This window comes from Mesoplodon bidens, assembly GCF_964165515.1.
Source record: "Mesoplodon bidens genome assembly, chromosome: 2".
Classification (NCBI taxonomy): domain Eukaryota; kingdom Metazoa; phylum Chordata; class Mammalia; order Artiodactyla; family Ziphiidae; genus Mesoplodon; species Mesoplodon bidens.
The window spans coordinates 171366640-171383809 of NC_138177.1; the positions used below are offsets into that span (position 1 = coordinate 171366640).

General features: G+C 50.4%; 1 protein-coding gene across 1 annotated transcript in view; it reads right to left on the reverse strand.

The window, feature by feature from the left end:
* Positions 1–354: 354 nt before the first annotated feature.
* Positions 355–17170, reverse strand: part of VWA5B1 (von Willebrand factor A domain containing 5B1) — a gene marked incomplete at both ends in the record, with an annotated part of 40509 nt that continues 23693 nt past the window's right edge. Inside the window, 9 exons of the mRNA XM_081224609.1 lie at positions 355–849; positions 2375–2492; positions 3012–3081; positions 3713–3787; positions 5939–6070; positions 9727–9864; positions 11433–11747; positions 12180–12381; positions 16226–16416. Coding sequence (XP_081080735.1) covers positions 355–849; positions 2375–2492; positions 3012–3081; positions 3713–3787; positions 5939–6070; positions 9727–9864; positions 11433–11747; positions 12180–12381; positions 16226–16416 — 1736 coding nt within the window. The remainder of the gene's footprint in view (positions 850–2374; positions 2493–3011; positions 3082–3712; positions 3788–5938; positions 6071–9726; positions 9865–11432; positions 11748–12179; positions 12382–16225; positions 16417–17170) is intronic.

Here is a 17170-nt window from a genome sequence, read left to right on the forward strand (position 1 = left end):
GCCCATGTGATCCTCCTCCAGAGAGAACTCAGGCTTAAACTGTATGCTCTCTCTCCCCACCCCTCAGTGGCAGTAAATTCCACGGCTCTCTGGAAAGGAACCTTGGAACATTCTGGGGTTCTAGTCCAACTCCCTCACCTCACCCACTTATTTTACAGGTGGCGAAACTGAGGCCCAGAAGGGAGGGAGGGGCTGGCCTTAAGTTGCACAGTTAGGTGGTACCAAAGTTGGCATTGAACTCAGGCCTCCTGATTGCCAATCCAGGGCTCTTCCTAGCAACCAGTATATTGGCTACAGTTTCAAGAGTCCCCCTACCGGCCCATGTGGTCCCCTCCCCCAGCCCCCTCTCCCCCACTACACATAAGCTGGGTTATAGCAGAGCATATTGAACTCCAGGCTCTCATTCCAGTGTCGCAGGAGCACAAACAGCTGGCGGGCGGCAGCCTTGAGTGCGCCCCGCGTGCGGCCCTCGGGCACCTCCTGCTGCTCCAGCCACGAGTTGGCCTTGGCAGCCACCAGCTCCCACTCAACGAAGTAGGAGGCGGAGCTGTGCTCCAGCCACGCCAGCGCCACCACTGTGGCCCACAGCTGCCCTGTGCGCTCTACCGCAGCCCTGGGCTCCCAGCCTGGCTTGCCCTCGACCAGAGGCTCTGGGGAGAAGCTGTCACAGGAGGGGTGCCGAGGTGAGGGGCTGGTGCACGTCTGGGGACTCAGGGGCTGGCGAGCGGTGAGGGACACTCGGTGGCAGGTGAAGGGTGAGGTCCACTTGAGCTTCTCCATGGGGATGTGGGTGGCCTCGCAGAAGGCTTGGTTGAGAAGGAAGGCTCCAGAGGCCAGCTGCAGAGACACCTGTGTGTGGGGGAGCCCCTCAGTGGGCCTCAAACTTTTTAGCCCATGGAGCCCCAGGCCATGCCCAAGTCTGGGTGCACACAGCCCGCTGGTTCATACCTCCCCCAGCCAGCTCGCCCCACCTACCCAGGGGATTTGCAGGATACCCAGCCCAGCCGAGCACTGCCATGCTTTATCCCACTGGTACTTCAAGCTGATGACTTTCCAAGCCCAGCTCAACATCCTCACTCCAGACCTGCCTCTTGTCCTGGGCAGGTGGGCCCAGCTCGGCCACTGGGACCATCCACTGCCATCCAACCGACTCTCAGCAGCTAACCACCCTCTCCCTCCCTCCATGTCAATCGGTTACCAAGTCCCAACGGGTCCCACTTTCTGAACAGCTCTGCAGCCCACCATCTGCCACGTCATGTTGTCCCTGCCTCTACTTCCCTCCCCTGTCCCCCCACCTTCACTCCATCTTTCCTGCATCCTGAGGGGTATCTGTAAGGCAGAGGCCTTGTCACTTTTTGGAGGCCACCAGCTCAGTAGTTTCAATTTTCTCCTAGGATAAATCCAAGCTATGATTTCCAAAGCGCTGGTTCGTCCTTGACTCTTTCCCCTCCACCCATTCTCCAGCCCCCAAGCTCTCTCTCTCATGTGTAAACTGTCGGCTTAACCATGTAACTTCAGCATGTAAACAATGGGCTTAACCATTACATTCTTCCAGAAGTCATGCGTCATTCCTCCCTGACCTCAAGCCTGGAGTAGGTTTCTCCCTCCCTCCCCATCTCCCCCACCAAACCCAACTGCTCCCATCACAGCACCTAACGATCAGAATTGCCCGGCTTCCTTGGCAGTGCCGTGAGCGCAGGGACCATGTTCACCTAGTTCAAGGTTGTCTTCCAGGGGCTAGCGCTGTGCCTGGCTCAACAAATCCTTGCTGAGTGAATACATGCCTCCTGCTCTATTGCCCGGGACATTTGGAAACTCCAAGTGACACTAAGCACTTGGGTGTGCAGGGGCTGCAGCGGGGCAGTGAAGCTCAAACCCTGTCCCTCCTTTCAGCACCTCTTGCTCCCCAACCTTGCTGAGCCCCCGATGTGGCAGGACCAGGCTCCCTTTCTCCTCGATTCAGAGACACCCACTCCCGACCTGGGTTTCTCTCCCTGCCCCGCATGCTGGGGCATCTGCAGAGCCACTTGCTAAACACGTTGCATGCCCCTGGGGTGTTCATTTTACTTGCCTGTGAGTCATTTCCAGGCTTATTTTTATGTATTGAAAAACAGACACACAGAGGTGGTGGAGTACAGTGCAAGATTCCCGTGAATTTTTAAAGCGAAGGCGGCAGGTTGCAAAGAACGTTCACGGTGCTGGCGCCGGCTTTTAGCAACACTCCTAAACCCCAGATGGAGGGCTCAGGCAAACTCCCTCTGCCCGGCTGCTACGTGGGAGGGAAGGTCTAGGTCTTCTTCCCTTGGTGGAGGGGGAGCAGGGGGCAGCCCCTCTGCTGAGTGTGGGCCTGAGGTCTGGGGCCTGGGGCACTCACCAGCGGGACGTAGTCCAAGCTCTGGCTCCCTGGGGCTGACTCTGGAGCCTTGGTCAGTGGCTTGCCCAGGAAGCCCTTTGCCGCTCGCGTCAGCAGCCTGGATTTGTTGAGATTCAGCCTGTGTGGGTGGAGCCGGGGAAGAGTGACCACCGCTGCGCCAGTGGTGTCCCTGGTCATCCCACCCCCGGAGAGCCCACTCAACAGCTTCTGAAAGCCAGGGCTGGAGAGGGATCTGACAGAGACCTCCTCACGTGACTGTGCATTTCCCCGGAAGCACTCAGTCAGTTAGCAGCTGCCCGGGCGAGGGGCGAGGTAGTGTTCTTTTTAGGACCCTCTTTTGATAGCATGTTCTTGTTCAGCCCAGTGGTCAGAGAGTCTCATGCTAGCCCTCTCAGGGGGACTTGCATTTGCAAAGACACCGTGAACCCGTGGGACGTGAACTTGGGGCGGAGGTGGTTTCAGCAGGGTGATACCTGAAGACGGTGCTATCTCTGGGCAGGGGTCCTTCTTGGCATCCTTCAGATTGTTCATTTTTGTGTAAATGTCAGCCTGGGCCTGCCTTTGGCCTTCCAAGCTAGGGACAGTCCTGGGAAAACGTGTGGCGGTAGAGTGAACCCCCAGTGGAAATCCCATGTACCTGGATCCAAAGAGAGTCTCTGAGGCCTTCAAGGAAGAAAGGGTGTTGGTGGCCAGACTGCGCAGGGGACCTGGAGAGCCAGAGAATGACAGTTAGGGCTTGACAGATGACCCTGTCCAGCTCTTCACTACCCAGATGGGGAAACAGAGGCCCAGAGAGGGCCAGGGGCTTGCCTACACCCCTAGGGATATGAGCTAATGATTGGGCTGCAGGGCTGTTTCCAATCCAGTTGATATGGGGAGGGGAGAAATACGTGGGTCCGTGTGTAAAGAAGCAGGCCTCCAAGTTCCCTTGGCTGGTGGCCCCTGGCATCTTCTGGAAGGTTACCTGTGAGGACAGTGACAACTTCACATCAACCCCCTTCAGCCCCGAGTAGGGACATTGAGTTTCCTCAGTGGGCACATTGCTTGAAGATTCTCGGCAGAGGGAGGTGGTAGAATGGTCCCTCAGCTGGGAATTGGGACGCCTGATTCCTGGCCTAGCTCTGTCACCAACGTGCTGTGTGACCTTGGGCAAGTCACTTCACCTCTCTGGGCCTCAGTTTTCTTCCTTTAAAGTGTGGATACTCCTATTTATCGTACATGGAACTGTTTTGAGGAATAAAAGAACCAACAAGGACTTTGCTGCGTTAAGACACTCTCTTGGCCCAAAGATCTATCACTATTTTAATTAAAGGGAGAGCAGGCAGACTGCCCACTCACCTTCAGGACTAGCGTACTTCCCGTGGCCCAGGGATGTGTTCTCACTGACTGGCGCAGCGGGGCTTTCCTCCACATCTACAATAGAGGAAGCCAGTGAGGCCTGAGCTTCCCCAGCCCTCCTCCTTACCTCCCATCCTCCCAAGGAGAGTGCTGGTCTGAATTCACAGCACCTGGGGATGGGCTGGGAGAGAAAGGTCAGGGTTCCCATCCCTGCCTGGATGGGCCTTCATCTCCCAAAGATACCACCTGTGCTCCACTGTAAGGGTCGGACATGCCTGGGTTCAAATCCCACCTCTCCCAATGATTAGCTGTGTGGCCCCAGGGAAAGTTACTTACTTTATAAGTTTCAATTGCAAATCGGGGATAATAGTATTGATCTGTGTTGTTGTAAAGATTAAATGAGATAATACACAGATAGTGCTTAGTGCCTGGTCCAGGATAACTGCTCAATAAAGCCGAGAGCTACAGACCCAGCAGGGAAGCAGGAACAGGTCAGAGGCCTGAGCATGGTGTTTGGAGGTGGGCGGAAAGGTGGGTTCATGCCAGCTCTCCAGGAGGCATCAGAACATGGCATTGACATGTCAGAGGGCTCTGAGCCTCAGTTTCCCCATCTGTAAAATGGGGATAATACGTGCACATCGTTTGTTCATAATATATAATCAGGATGATTATTCTTATGACTATTATAATATTTCAATGGCTGGAGAGTGATGGGCATATATACTATATAGGAATGATCCAAATTATGGAAAAAGCTTCATGCACAGATTTGTTCTGCAAAGCCTCTGTCTCTCTTATGAGACCGTCAGTAGCTTTGTGAGGGCAAGAAGCTCTGATTATCACTGGGTGCTCGGGGGGGCAGCACAAGAGTGAACCAGTGACTGAATGAATGAGGCAACCAGCAGGCAGAGAGCATGGTGGTTAGTTAACCTCATGGACTCTGGAGCCAGACACGGCTTGTTCAAACCTCCGTTCTCTCGTGCATCTGCGGTGTGACCTTGTGTAAGTCAATTAATCTCTCTGAGCCTAGGTTTCCTCATCTCTTAATGTGGAAAATAAAAGAAACACTCTCAGATGGGTGTGAGGAGTCATGGATAATTAAAGCAGTGCCCAGCACATAGAAAACCCTCAGTGAGTGTTAGCCATTGTCATCCTTGGGGAGAGAAAGGGCTTGGGATAGACTAAGAGTTTAGACGTCCTACACACTGTGTGTGAACCAGAGGACAACTCAAAAGAAGGGATTTGTGACTTTGATGGAAGCCATGGGCCACCAGTAGCTGAGCTACAGAGAAAGGAAAGGGTAGACCAGAAGTTTCCTCTAGACTGGTAAGCCAGCTTGGCTCAGGGGTAGAGCAGGTTCCCTTTGGTTTCGGAGGCTCTGAGGGACCAAGGAGCTGGCAGAACTCCTTAATTCTGAAGAGATCCTCCTCGGGATTTTCACCTCCTTACAAACTGTTCCTTTTTTAACCCATCAAAGTCTTTGAGCACTTTCTAATCCCTCAGGTAAAACATTGTTATGATCTGGGGGTCGGGGCTAGTGGCCCGGTGGGACCTCTGATGTCCTTCCCATGCACAGAAGAAGGCAGGAGATGCTCATTGTACACGTGAGGGCACGTAGGAAGGGGTTAGGACTAGTGCAGCAGTTAGGCTGTCTTTAGTAGGACAAAAAGACACACAGACATCCAAGACACAGAGGATGAAGGCCATCCTGTGAATTGGTGCAAGGTCACCAAATGGTCAAGTCATGGATCTTCAAGGACCCAAGTTGCAGGCACAATGAAATCAGGTGAAGGTGGAAAGGATGCTTTTGGGAATCCTGGAAGAAGCAGAAGGTGGGATGGAACCACCTCTTTGCTTTTCCCTTTATTAGGTTTCCTGGCATTCAGTGCCTGGGAGGACTCAGAGGTTGGAGGCGGGAAACAGACACTGGGGTTGGTGGACCTTGAAAAGAGAGAGGTGGGGGATGGTGTGGGCACGTGGGCAGGGAGGCCAGGCTGCTCTCTGGCGCCTGGTGGCTCTCTCAGCAAAGCTGTGTAAATGATGCATGCCTGGGCCATGCTGAGCCCCGCTGCCCATCTCAGGCCTCAGAGAATCCAGGAAACCTGGCCTTGCTCTCGCCCCATAAGACCCAGAGTGAAGACTCAGAGGGAGTCCTTCGGGGCCTCGGACATGAGGGTGCAGTGGCTAGGGGCCCAGGCTTCAGAGTACACCGGAGGCGGCTCTTACTTAGGTTCTGAAATTTGCCATCTCCTGCAGCCAAGTCTTCCCCAGGCATCGTCTGGGACCGCCTGAAACCAGCAGAAGTGCCCCTCGACTGTCGGGTCAGCACCCGAGAGCTGACCATCTGCAACACAGCACCTTCATGAGGACAAGGAGAAGGGGTCAGATGGGTACAACTGTGCCAGTCTTTTGCCTCTTCCCCAAGGCTGGCAGGAATGATTCTGGCTTCACTCTGTCAATTATCTAAAGGCAGGGAGGCACTGCAGAAGGTAAGACCATGAGCTCTGAGCCAGAATGACCTGGGTTTGAACCCCAGCCCCACCTCTGACTAGCTGGATGGGGTACTGACCACTCTGAGCCTCAGTTTCTTTACCTGGAAAATGGGGAGAATAATGCTTACCTTGCCAGGTAAATTCTATTGCTGAGATAATGTTCAGAAAGCACCAATGTTTTCTAGGTAGTTAAAAGGCTGGTTTTCTCAGAAACACCCCATTTCCCTTCTCTCTCAGTTTGCTGTCTCAGAAACTGAGGTCCCAGTTTCCCCTCCCACAGGGCAGGGCCCTGAGTCCCAGAGCATCACCATCAGGGTATGAAGCTGAAGCTACAGCACCCAACAGTGTGTTTTGGGAAACTCTTTTCTCGGAGAACACTAGTTTGGAAGTTGTTCCTTAAAAAATGAAGAGTTCCATTGGAAAATAAGTCTTGAAGAAGCTTCATACTGTAGTCCATTCTCTGAGCCTCTTGATGTATACTAACACCCTAAAGGCTCTGAGAAGTCCTGCAGTAAAGAAAGCTTTTAAGTTTTATTTAATCCAGCCATTCAGAAATGTTTTTTCCTAGTCTGGTATTTCCTATTTTTGTGCTGAATGGCCATTAACAAGACACGGAACCAGGGTTCTAGTTTGGGAAGTGGAACACATTTTGGGAAGTGCTGATCCAGATCTTAGGGGGCTGTGGGACTTGGGTTAAGATATGTGCCTGGTCCTTAAAACTCCCAGACTGTGGCTACAGAAGCTAAAGAAAATGGTCAGAGATGAGTGGGAGGGGGTGACATCATTCAGGGTGACAGTGCCCAGTGGGTGAGAAGACCCAGTGGAGTGACAGCCTGGGCTGCTGGCCAGAACCTGAAATCAGAGGAACTGAGGCAGAGAGGGAGGGAGGGAGTGGGTTGTTGAATATTTTGGTACCAGATTTTTAAAAAGCAGGGTGGGGGGAGGGCAGAGGAATCAGAAAAGGCATATTTTGTTTCCAAACACAATTCTTTCAGGCGGTCTGCTTTAGAAAGAAAAAAGAAAAAGCTGCTACAAAGAACAGAAAATGTATCGATAATTCAGGAAAGAAAAAGTACATATAGTCCATAAACATAGAAAAGTTTTCAACAAAGAAGCTAAAGAAATTCCCCGAAGATACTTTTCTCCCCTCTCAGTTTAGTAGGTTTAGAAAGATAAACAATTTTCAGTGGTGGTGAGGGTAGAAAACCTCCCTCATGAGGTTTTCTTTGGGGGCAGGGTCAGTTTGATAACATACATCACAATAATTTAAAATGGGCCAACTCTTTGATACACAATCTTAGTTCTGAATGTCAGCCCTGAGGAGATTACCAGACAGGTGCACAGAGATGTTCTTTGCAGCACAATTTACAATAATCAAAAGGGGAATAAACAGGGCTTCCCTGGTGGCGCAGTGGTTGAGAGTCCGCCTGTCGATGCAGGGGACACGGGTTCGTGCCCTGGTCCGGGAAGATCCCACATGCCGTGGAGTGGCTGGGCCCGTGAGCCCTGGCCGCTGAGCCTGCACTTCCGGAGCCTGTGCTCCGCAACGGGAGAGGCCACAGCAGTGAGAGGCCCGTGTACCGAAAAAAAAAAAAAAAAAAAAGGGAATAAACAGAAGGTCTAATAATAGGGGGCTACATTCTGATAAACCTTAAGAGGCAGTGGAGGGACTTCCCTGGTGGTCCAGTGGTAAAGAATCTTCCTTCCAATGCAGGGGATGTGGGTTCGATCCCTGGTTGGGGAACTAAGATCCCACATGCCACGGGTCACAACTACTGAGCCCACGCGCCTCGGCTAGAGAGCCTGCCTGCTGCAAACTACAGCGCCCACACACTCTGGAGCCTGCACACCACAACTAGAGAGAAGCCTGCACGCAACAACAAAGAGCCCGCGTGCTGCAACTAAGACCTGATGCAGCCAAAAAAAATAAATAAATAAATAAATAAATAAATAAATAAATAAATAAATAAATAAAACATTAAAAAAAAAAGAGGCAGTGGAGAGGAGTAGGAGGGAGCACAGACTCTGACACCAGGCTACTGGGAGTCAAAGCCTGACTCTACCCTTCATGGCTGTGTGACCGTGGGCAAGTTACTTACCCCCTTACTTCCCCCTCTGCCTCTGCTTCCCCACCTGTAAAATGGGGGAAACAGTATCTTCTTTGCAGAGCTGTTTTGAGGATTAAATGATTTAATGTATATAAAGGGTTTTGGAACACTGTCTAATTGGCTGTTATGATGATGATCGCTCCCTGCAGTGGGGTACCTGCTGCTGTTAAAATGAAAAGACGGAAAGATATTTCCCACACCCAGAGTTTGTAAGATAGAGCACATATTGGTATGATCTAATTTATACAAAATGATCTGTCTTTTGATTTCTCTACATGTAGACAACTGTAGAAAGAAGTCTGGCAGGATGGTCACACCAAGGGATTAATTAGTACTCATTTCTGGATGGCTGTCAGTCCCAGTCACTTTTGTTTATTTTATGTCTTTCTATATTTAATTTTTTTTTTTTTTTTTTTTGCGGTACGCAGGCCTCTCACTGTTGTGGCCTCTCCCCTCGCGGAGCACAGGCTCCGGATGCGCAGGCCCGGCAGCCATGGCTCACGGGCCCAGCCGCTCCGCGGCATGCGGGATCCTCCTGTACCGGGGCACGAACCCGTGTCCCCTGCATCGGCAGGTGGACTCTCAACCACTGCGCCACCAGGGAAGCCCATCTATATTTAATTTTTAATTTTAATTTTAATTTTTTTTTATTGAAGTATAGTTGAGTTACAATAGTGTGTTAGTTTCAGGTATACAGCAAAGTGATTCAGATTTGTATATATATATATATATATATATATATATATATATGTATATACACACACCCACGGATATATTCTTTTTCAGATTCTTTTCCCTTATAGGTTATTACAAGATGTTGAGTAGAGTTCCCTGTGCTATACAGTAGGTCCTTCTTGGTTACCTGTTTTATATATGTGTGTATATGTTGATCCCAAACTCCTAGTTTATCTCTCTCCCCCTTTCCCCTTTGGTAACCATAAGTTTGTTTTCGATGTCTGTGGGTCTATTTCTGTTTTGTAAATAAGTTCATTTGTATCTTTTTTTTTTTTTTTTTTTTTAGATTCTACATATAAGTGATGTCCTATGATATTTGTCTTTCTCTGGCTTATTTCACTTCATATGATAATCTCGAGATCCATCCACATCTTTCTATATTTTAGACTTTTCTACAGTGAGCACATACCAGTTGGAAAAATACAATCAAGTCATATTCATTCAGTGGGAAAAGGGGAGTGGAATGGTTTCAGAGCCCTCTGCAGAGCAGTGGGATGGGGGTTCATGTGCCCCCTACCCTCTGGCGGCCAAACCATCTGCTGGGGAGCCTTTTAGCTTCAAGGCCCTTCCCTGAACCCCTCCCCACCAGTCTAGGCTGCTTTGTATCCCAGTCCCCTTCCTCTGGCCCCTTCGGAGTTGCTTGGTCCTCAGAAGAGCCCTGGCCGTGCACCTGCCTTACCAGAGTTGGGGTATCCCACGACAGTGGGCAGGTAACGGCTCTCGCTTCTGTCCACAGGCACGAAGGCTGTGTACTTGCTGATGACGTTGCAGGCCTTGCTGGTGTGCACGGCGTTCACTTGGTAGCGGCGGCTGGACCCTGCAGAGGGAGAAGGGGGGTGGGTCACTGTGTAGAGTGGGAAAGTCCTCCCTGACATGGAAGCTCTGGAAGCTAAAAGGAGGGCTAGATCCATGGTGCCGGAATTAAATAAGCCCTTAAAATTAAGGAGCTACCAACTTGCCATTAAGGTCCTTTAAAAGAAACCCTCAAGATTATTAAAACCTCCACCATCACTTCATAAAATAAGGATATTTTAATGTAAAAGAGGTAAGACATCTAATAAAAAATGACAGTTGTGTTCCTTAAATATAGTGTTATTAAAAAAAAAAACCCAAATCTCTGTGTTGTCAGTATCTTCTATTTTCATTTTGCAGCTCTGTGATGAGAATCTTGCTGCAGGATTTCACAGGTCCCCTGGCTGTGTGGGGACCACTGGTCTGGCCCATTGGGACAACCTTGCAGAGACAAACCAGAGAGGGAGAGTGGTGAGCATAGGGTCACACAGCAAGTTAGGAATGGACCTGAGATCAGGACTCAGGATGGTCCCCAAAGCCCAGGCTCTTCCTACTGAGCAGGTGAGCAGTCTCCTTGGCGTGAAGGATGGACAAATGTCCTGTAAACTGTAAGGTAAAGTGCTCATGGGAAGAAAAAAAAAACATTTACAAAAATACAAATAATATAAAATATAAACCATGTAGCATTGTTATATAAATAAAGCATAAACTATAACCAATAATGGAAATATTCTCTATTTATATCTCTATTTATCTGTTCTCCAGGTGTGTTCCATCAAGATCCCAGGAATCACTGTCTTGAAAGTTTGCCCCAATTCCTGAACTAAATTAGCCTCCCCACCATCCCTGTTATACAATTTCTTGGATCCCTGTGTTTCTTTTTAATAGCATTAGGACAAATGCACTCAATTAATTGTGTGTATTTGATTAATGTCGGCTGGCTTCCCTGCTAATCTGTGTCAAGCACTCATAAGTAAGGACAGGGATGGTGGTGGTCACTGCACTGCTCAGCCCTGAGCCTCGCCCCCAGCTGATCTGTACTCAATAAATGGCCTTGATTGGTTACTGGGTGGACCGATTAGATCTAGGGGTTCTGTGGAAAGATAGGTGTGGTCCCAGAGGAGCAAGGCAGGTGGAATAGGGCGATCCCCACGGTTCTGTCTCTGGAGCCCTACAGGGGCGCTGCAGGGAGATGCCCTGGGAAGTGAGGAGGGGTGAGGGACGTGTAGCAGACGAAAAGGAGGGAGGAGAGGACTGGTCACCGGGTGGGTGTGGGAGGTGTGGAGGAGCGTAGGGCTGGGAGGAGGCAGATCAAGCAGGGGGTGGAGCCCTGAGCCGCTGTGTGTGTGTGTGTGTGTGTGTGTGTGTGTGTGTGTGTGTGTGTAGGGGACTGTGGGGGTCAAGGGAGGCACCTGGGGGCAGCGATGGGGAGGGGAGGCGGAGCATTGGGCGGTGGCAGGGCAGTGGGGGGAAGGAAGGGGGTGGAGCCAGGGGAGGAGGGCAGTCCCTGGGGGAGAGGCAGGGGAGGGGCATGGGGCGGGGCTTCTAGGAGGGGGCGGGGCTTCTAGGAGGGGGCGGGCCCTAGGCCCTCACCTTGCTCGATCTCTCCCTCGCGCTCCGCCAGCTGCTCGAAGTCGCGGATGATGGCGCGCGCCGCCAGGTGGTGGAAGGTCTCGCTCCACAGGTCGGGCTCGCACGCGCTGCCCCTCTTGGGGCCGGGAGGCCCCAGCTCAAAGCTCACCTCCCACTGCAAAGGCTGGCTGTCGCGCAGGCCCTTGACCACGGCCTTGCCCAGCACGGGTCCTGGGCTGACGGGCCTGCGGGGACTGGCCTGCTCCTCGGACTCGGCTAGGGGCTCCCAGTCCGAGGACGTCTCGGTCTCGAAGGCGGAGGGGTGATGGGACAGCTCTGGGGGCGGAGGGACAAGCGGGCTGTGATCTGAGCTGCAGGACAGGGGGTCCATTCCCAGGCGACATCATCCCTCCCCAGGATGCAGACACCCCTAAGCAAGGACAGTCCCCCTCCCCCCTCCCACCCCCAGGGAACACACAACTCTTTCCTTAGGAGAGCAGGGGTGGCACTGGCTTGTCCCCAAGAGTAGGGCAGAGCCACCTCTCAGGAAGCCAGTACCTGAGGGGGCCAGATAGGGTGGCGGGTCACTCCACAGGTAGGACACCTGGGAGCCTCACAGGCAGCCCAAGGGCCAGGTTGATTGGGAGAGAGGGATTGGTGAGGTCCTCTGGGAGGGATGGGCCACAGCAGATGCCCCCTCCCAGGCTGGGCTACAGCCTAGGATTCCTCCCTGTCCCCAGTCAGGTCTTGGACCCTGTGGGCACTTACCCAGGTCCCCAGGGCTGCAGCTGTCTGAGGCAGGCTTCAGGCCAGACCCAAGATCCAGCTCTTTCATGGGGCTCCAAGCCTGGGTCTCCTGGCCGGAGGGCAGGAAGGGCTGGCAGCCTTGGGGCAGCAGAGGGGGCCTGCGGGCCCCTGGACCCCGGAGTCTGGGGCCCTGGCTCAGGTCCGGGCCACTGTTCAGCAAGGGCTAAGGATGCAAGAGGAAGAGGAGGAGGCTGAGCTCCTGGTGGCTGGCCCTCTTCCCTCCACTCCCAGCCACAACTCTTCCCCTGGCCACCCCAGCTCCTCCCGGGGGACTGCCCCTGTAGTACCCAAGGACACATGACCTGCTCCCCATTACCCATGAGAAACATCAACACAAGTAATCCCAAACCATAGATAAAGTCCAAACCAGGAAAACCGTGGAAAATCACATACCATGGATAATATTCTAAACCCACCTTTTTTGTTTTTGGCCATAAAGTTTAAAACTCTGTGTGTTTGTGGTTATAATTATCAGCATTTTCCCTTATGTCTTCTCATTTGTCATGCTTAAAAAGTCTTTCCGGGCTTCCCTGGTGGCGCAGTGGTTGAGAGTCCGCCTGCCGATGCAGGGGACACGGGTTCGTGCCCCTATCCCGGAAGATCCCACATGCCGCGCAGCGGCTGGGCCCGCGAGCCATGGCCGCGGAGCCTGTGTGTCCGGAGCCTGTGCTCCGCAACGGGAGAGGCCACAGCAGTGAGAGGCCCGCGTACAGCAAAAAAAAAAAAAAAAAAAAAAAGTCTTTCCTACTAAAAAAAATTCTAGAATTTTTGTGATTCTATTTTTGTTTGTTTAAATCTTTGATTCACAAAAAAATTTGTTTTGATGTAAGGAAATAGAAAACAGCCTTTTCTTTGATTTAATGAAGAGTACAAACGTCATCACCATTTACTGAATACAGTTCATTCATTGAGTCCCTACGGCTTATCAGTTCTCTACCTCTATCCTGGCAAAGCTGTCATGTATATTTGGTTTTATTTCTGGACTTTCTGTTCTGTTTTGTGGATTTAATCTGTTTAGTGCAAGTACAAAACACTTCAAAAGGCAAGGAATAAACTGGGAAATATATTTGCAACACGCATGACAAAGATCATTTTCAAGAAAATGCTCTTATAAATCACTGGGGTGGAGGAGAAGGGAGATAAATTCAATAGAACAATGGGTTAAGGGCATCTGCAGGCAGTTCATAGGGAGAGGATTCTATAAGCCCATGAAAAAATGCTCAGTCTCGTGAGCATTGCTCTAAATTGAAATGTTATGATTTTTTTAATCTTCTGGATTAGCAAATATTTAAATGTTTGATGACAACCATAGTTGTCAACAAGAAGACAGTTTCTCATGGACTGTTGGTGGGACTGTGCACTGAAGCACACTTGTACAAGAATGATTTAGCCGTGTGCTATCTCTCAACAAGATGCACAATCTCCTTTGACCCAGCGATTCCACTTTTAGGAATTTAATTCTGTGGTAATACACAAGGATGCAAATATCCGTGTGCCCATATTGTATATTTATTACGGTACTGTTTGTAAAAGTGAAAATCTGGAAACTGTCTAAATGTCCATCGCTAGGGGTTGGTAAATATGTTATGGTACATCCGTACAATGGAACACCATACAACAGTGAAATGAAAGAGGCAGATTTTTTCCAAACCAATATGGGAAGATGTCCAAGATAGAGTTTATTTCCAAAAAGTAAATTGCAACTGTTCTATATTTTGATTGTGGAGCGAGTTACCTGACTACATGCATTTGTCAAAACAGAGCTGTTCACTGAAAAGAATAATGTTACTGCATATAAAAAGTGAATTAAAAAGACATTTAAAAAGTAAATTGGGGAGCAGTTTGTATATGTGATTGTTCAAAACATATATGTGTGTCACATATGTGTGTTTTTTAATGTGTGTAGTATTTCTGGAAGGAAACACCCAAAACCAAGTGGGTCAGGGCACAGGGGAGGGGGACTTCTATTTTTACTTTATATTCAACTGAATTGTTCGAGAGTTTTTTTATTGAAAACTCTGAATACGTATTACTTTTGTAATTAAAGAATGTTAAATTAGTTAAAAATAAATTTTGCGCCTCTGGGAACACATACATCTGCCTGGAAGGAGGAGGGGATGGGGGGACAAAGGCACTTATTAGGTGTAACAGAGAGAAAAAGTGCCTCTTAGTTTTTAGGCTAACAGTCAACCGTGGGGTCTTTTTCATCTCTATCAAATATTTACTGGAAAGAGGACTGTGCCTCCCCATTAGATGGGGTCTCCTTGGGGCAGGGGCTAGGTTCATCCTTCCTGTTTCCTCTGGGCCTGAGGTCCTGGGGATGGTACAAGGGTGTGGGAGATGAAAGGGACTGCTCCCTCTTAGGACGGGCTCAGTGGGAACTGGTACCCAGCCAAGGCTGCTGGGTCCCAGGGCATCCCTAACCTCTTTACCACAACAGAGACTGGGATTCCTCCTACCCCTGCCCCACCATCACCAGCACACTGAGAAGCAGAAGCTGCTACAGTTTCCATAGCAACAAGTTAATCTAAGATTCAGCCCCCTTCACCCAGCCATAGGCTGCAGGGAGTGTGTGTGTGTGTGTGTGTGTGTGTGTGTGTGTTTGTGTGTGTGTGTGTGCATGCATGCATATACATTCACACAAGTGTATTGGAGATAGATTATGGAAGAAGCCAAGCAGGGAATGGGGAGAGATGAACAAAGATGGGCCAGAAGTGAGGAGGAGAGCTGCCAAGCTGCCCAGAGCTCTCACCAAGTAGAGTTGCATTTAAAGGACACCTACCATGTGCCAGGTGCTGCACTAGGCACTTCATCTTTTATCAGCCAATGCTGCAAGAGCCCTCCACCTACAGTTGGCTTCCAGTAAACACCTGTTGATGACTGTTAGCTCAATCATCTGACAAGCTATTCTCGTCATGTCGTAGATGAAGAAATTGGGGGCTCAGAGAGGCTAAGCAACATGCTTGAGGAGCAGAGTCTGCCTGACTCCATGGTCAGTATCTTCCAACTGCATCGGGTGGCTCCTGGCTAAGCACAGAGGAGAGCCTTCAGGGGCAAGGTGGCAGTGTCCCTGTCGCTGGGGAGCATAGGGGGCTTATGTGTATTTGGAGGTGGGGAGGGATGGGGATTATAGGTGGAAATGGGAGAGCGAAAGGCTACTTTTATGGAACCACAGACTCACAATGACAAAGCTACATAAAGCCCATTCTTAAGAAAATGGGATAAGGCATACAGATAATAGCAAATACCAATTTGGTTTAGGACAGTGACTCTCTTTTGTCCCCCTCTCCTGGGGATATTTGGCAGTGTCTGCAGACATTTTTGGCTGTCCTGAATGGGGATGGTATTGTTCCTGGAATCCAGTGGATAGAGGCCAGGGAGTCTGCCCAACATTCCATAGTGCACAGGACAGCCTCCACAGCAAAGAATTCCCGTGTCGATAGTGTGGGAGCTGAGAAACCCTGGTCTGGCCGGACACCGGATGACTGGTCCTGCTGTGCTTCTAACTCTGAGATGATCTCTGCCCTGGGTGAACATACAGCCTTGGGATCTTCAGAAGGTGCAGAAGGTGACAGAGAGGGGAAAGGAAGGGCTTTTCAGGAAGAAGATCCTTCGCTGCAATCCCCTGACTGGCTGTGTGACCCTGGGTAAGTCACTTTACCTCTCTGACCCTCAATTTCCACATCTGTATGGAGTGGGGGTGGCCGGCCCCCACATTCCCTCCTTTCCAAGGGGTGCTGTAAAATCAAATGAGAGTGTAGATGGGGGTGCTCCTTGCCAACTGGGAAGTTCTATGAGCAGAGAATGGGTGATGTCATTGACCAATGGGTATCATTATTAGGAAGTTGTCATTGGAGGTCAGGCAAGTGAAGGTCCAGAAAAAGGAGGAAAAAGTGACTCACTTCACTGTAAACTGTGGTCAAGCTCCATCCTTATGGCTGAAGCAGGAGACGGAGCTCTTCCCCATCTATGGCCACCCCCAACTCCAATATGCCCTGCTTGGGTACCTGCAAATCAGTCTGCCACCGTGGAGCATCCAGGCTGGTCTGCTTGGTGAGGTCCTGCAGCTTGGTTTTCCTCAGTGGGTATCTCCTGGCAGCTGTTGTGGGGTCGCTGGCCGTGAGGGCCCTTGGAGAGCGCTTGTGGTTGGTGATCTGGTTGGTGCTGTATGCCCGCCGTCGCTGGGAGAAGTTTAGACCTGGGCAGGAGTGGTGACAGGGGAGCCATCAGGGTGGAGGATAGTGGGGAAAGAGAGAGGGGCTTGCATACCCCTTTCTTGCTTGGAAACTTCTTGAGTTTTCCACTGCTTACCTACTGAAATATGTGCAGATGCCTCATCTCACCTGGCATTCAAAGCCTTGCCTAACCTGGCTCTAATCTATCCATCCAGCTACTCTCCTTTCTGCTCAGTTTTCAGGGTATAATGTGCTCCAAATATACCAGCTGTGTATGCGTTTTCTAGGTATGACACCTCCACATCTTTGCTCGGGCAGTTTCTGCTGCCTGGCATCTCCTCTCCCTTCCCACTTCTAAGAATCAGTGCCCTCATTATGTCTTTGTTAATATCCTCTACCAGATGTTCCTTTCCCTGGGATCCTTACAGTTTGTTAAACTCTCTTGTGGTCCATGTCATTCTGCTTTCTCAGAGAGTTAAGGCCAGTTGTGTCTCTCTCACTAGATGGAGAACTTCTGAGGGACAAGTGTCATGTTTGAGTCATCTTTGCTTCCCACACTGCGCTCAGTACCTAGCCTTAGTAGGTCATCAGTAATTACTCTCTGAATGGAAACTAAAACCATAAAGAGGTTTTGGAGGAAGACAGGTCCAAACGCTTTATCTGTACTCTACCTCTTTCACGTTCCATGAGCTTAGTCACGTTGCTAAAATTCTCCAAGTTTCAGTTGCCTCATCTGTAAAGTAGGTATTATAGTACCCACCTCCACAGCTGCTAACC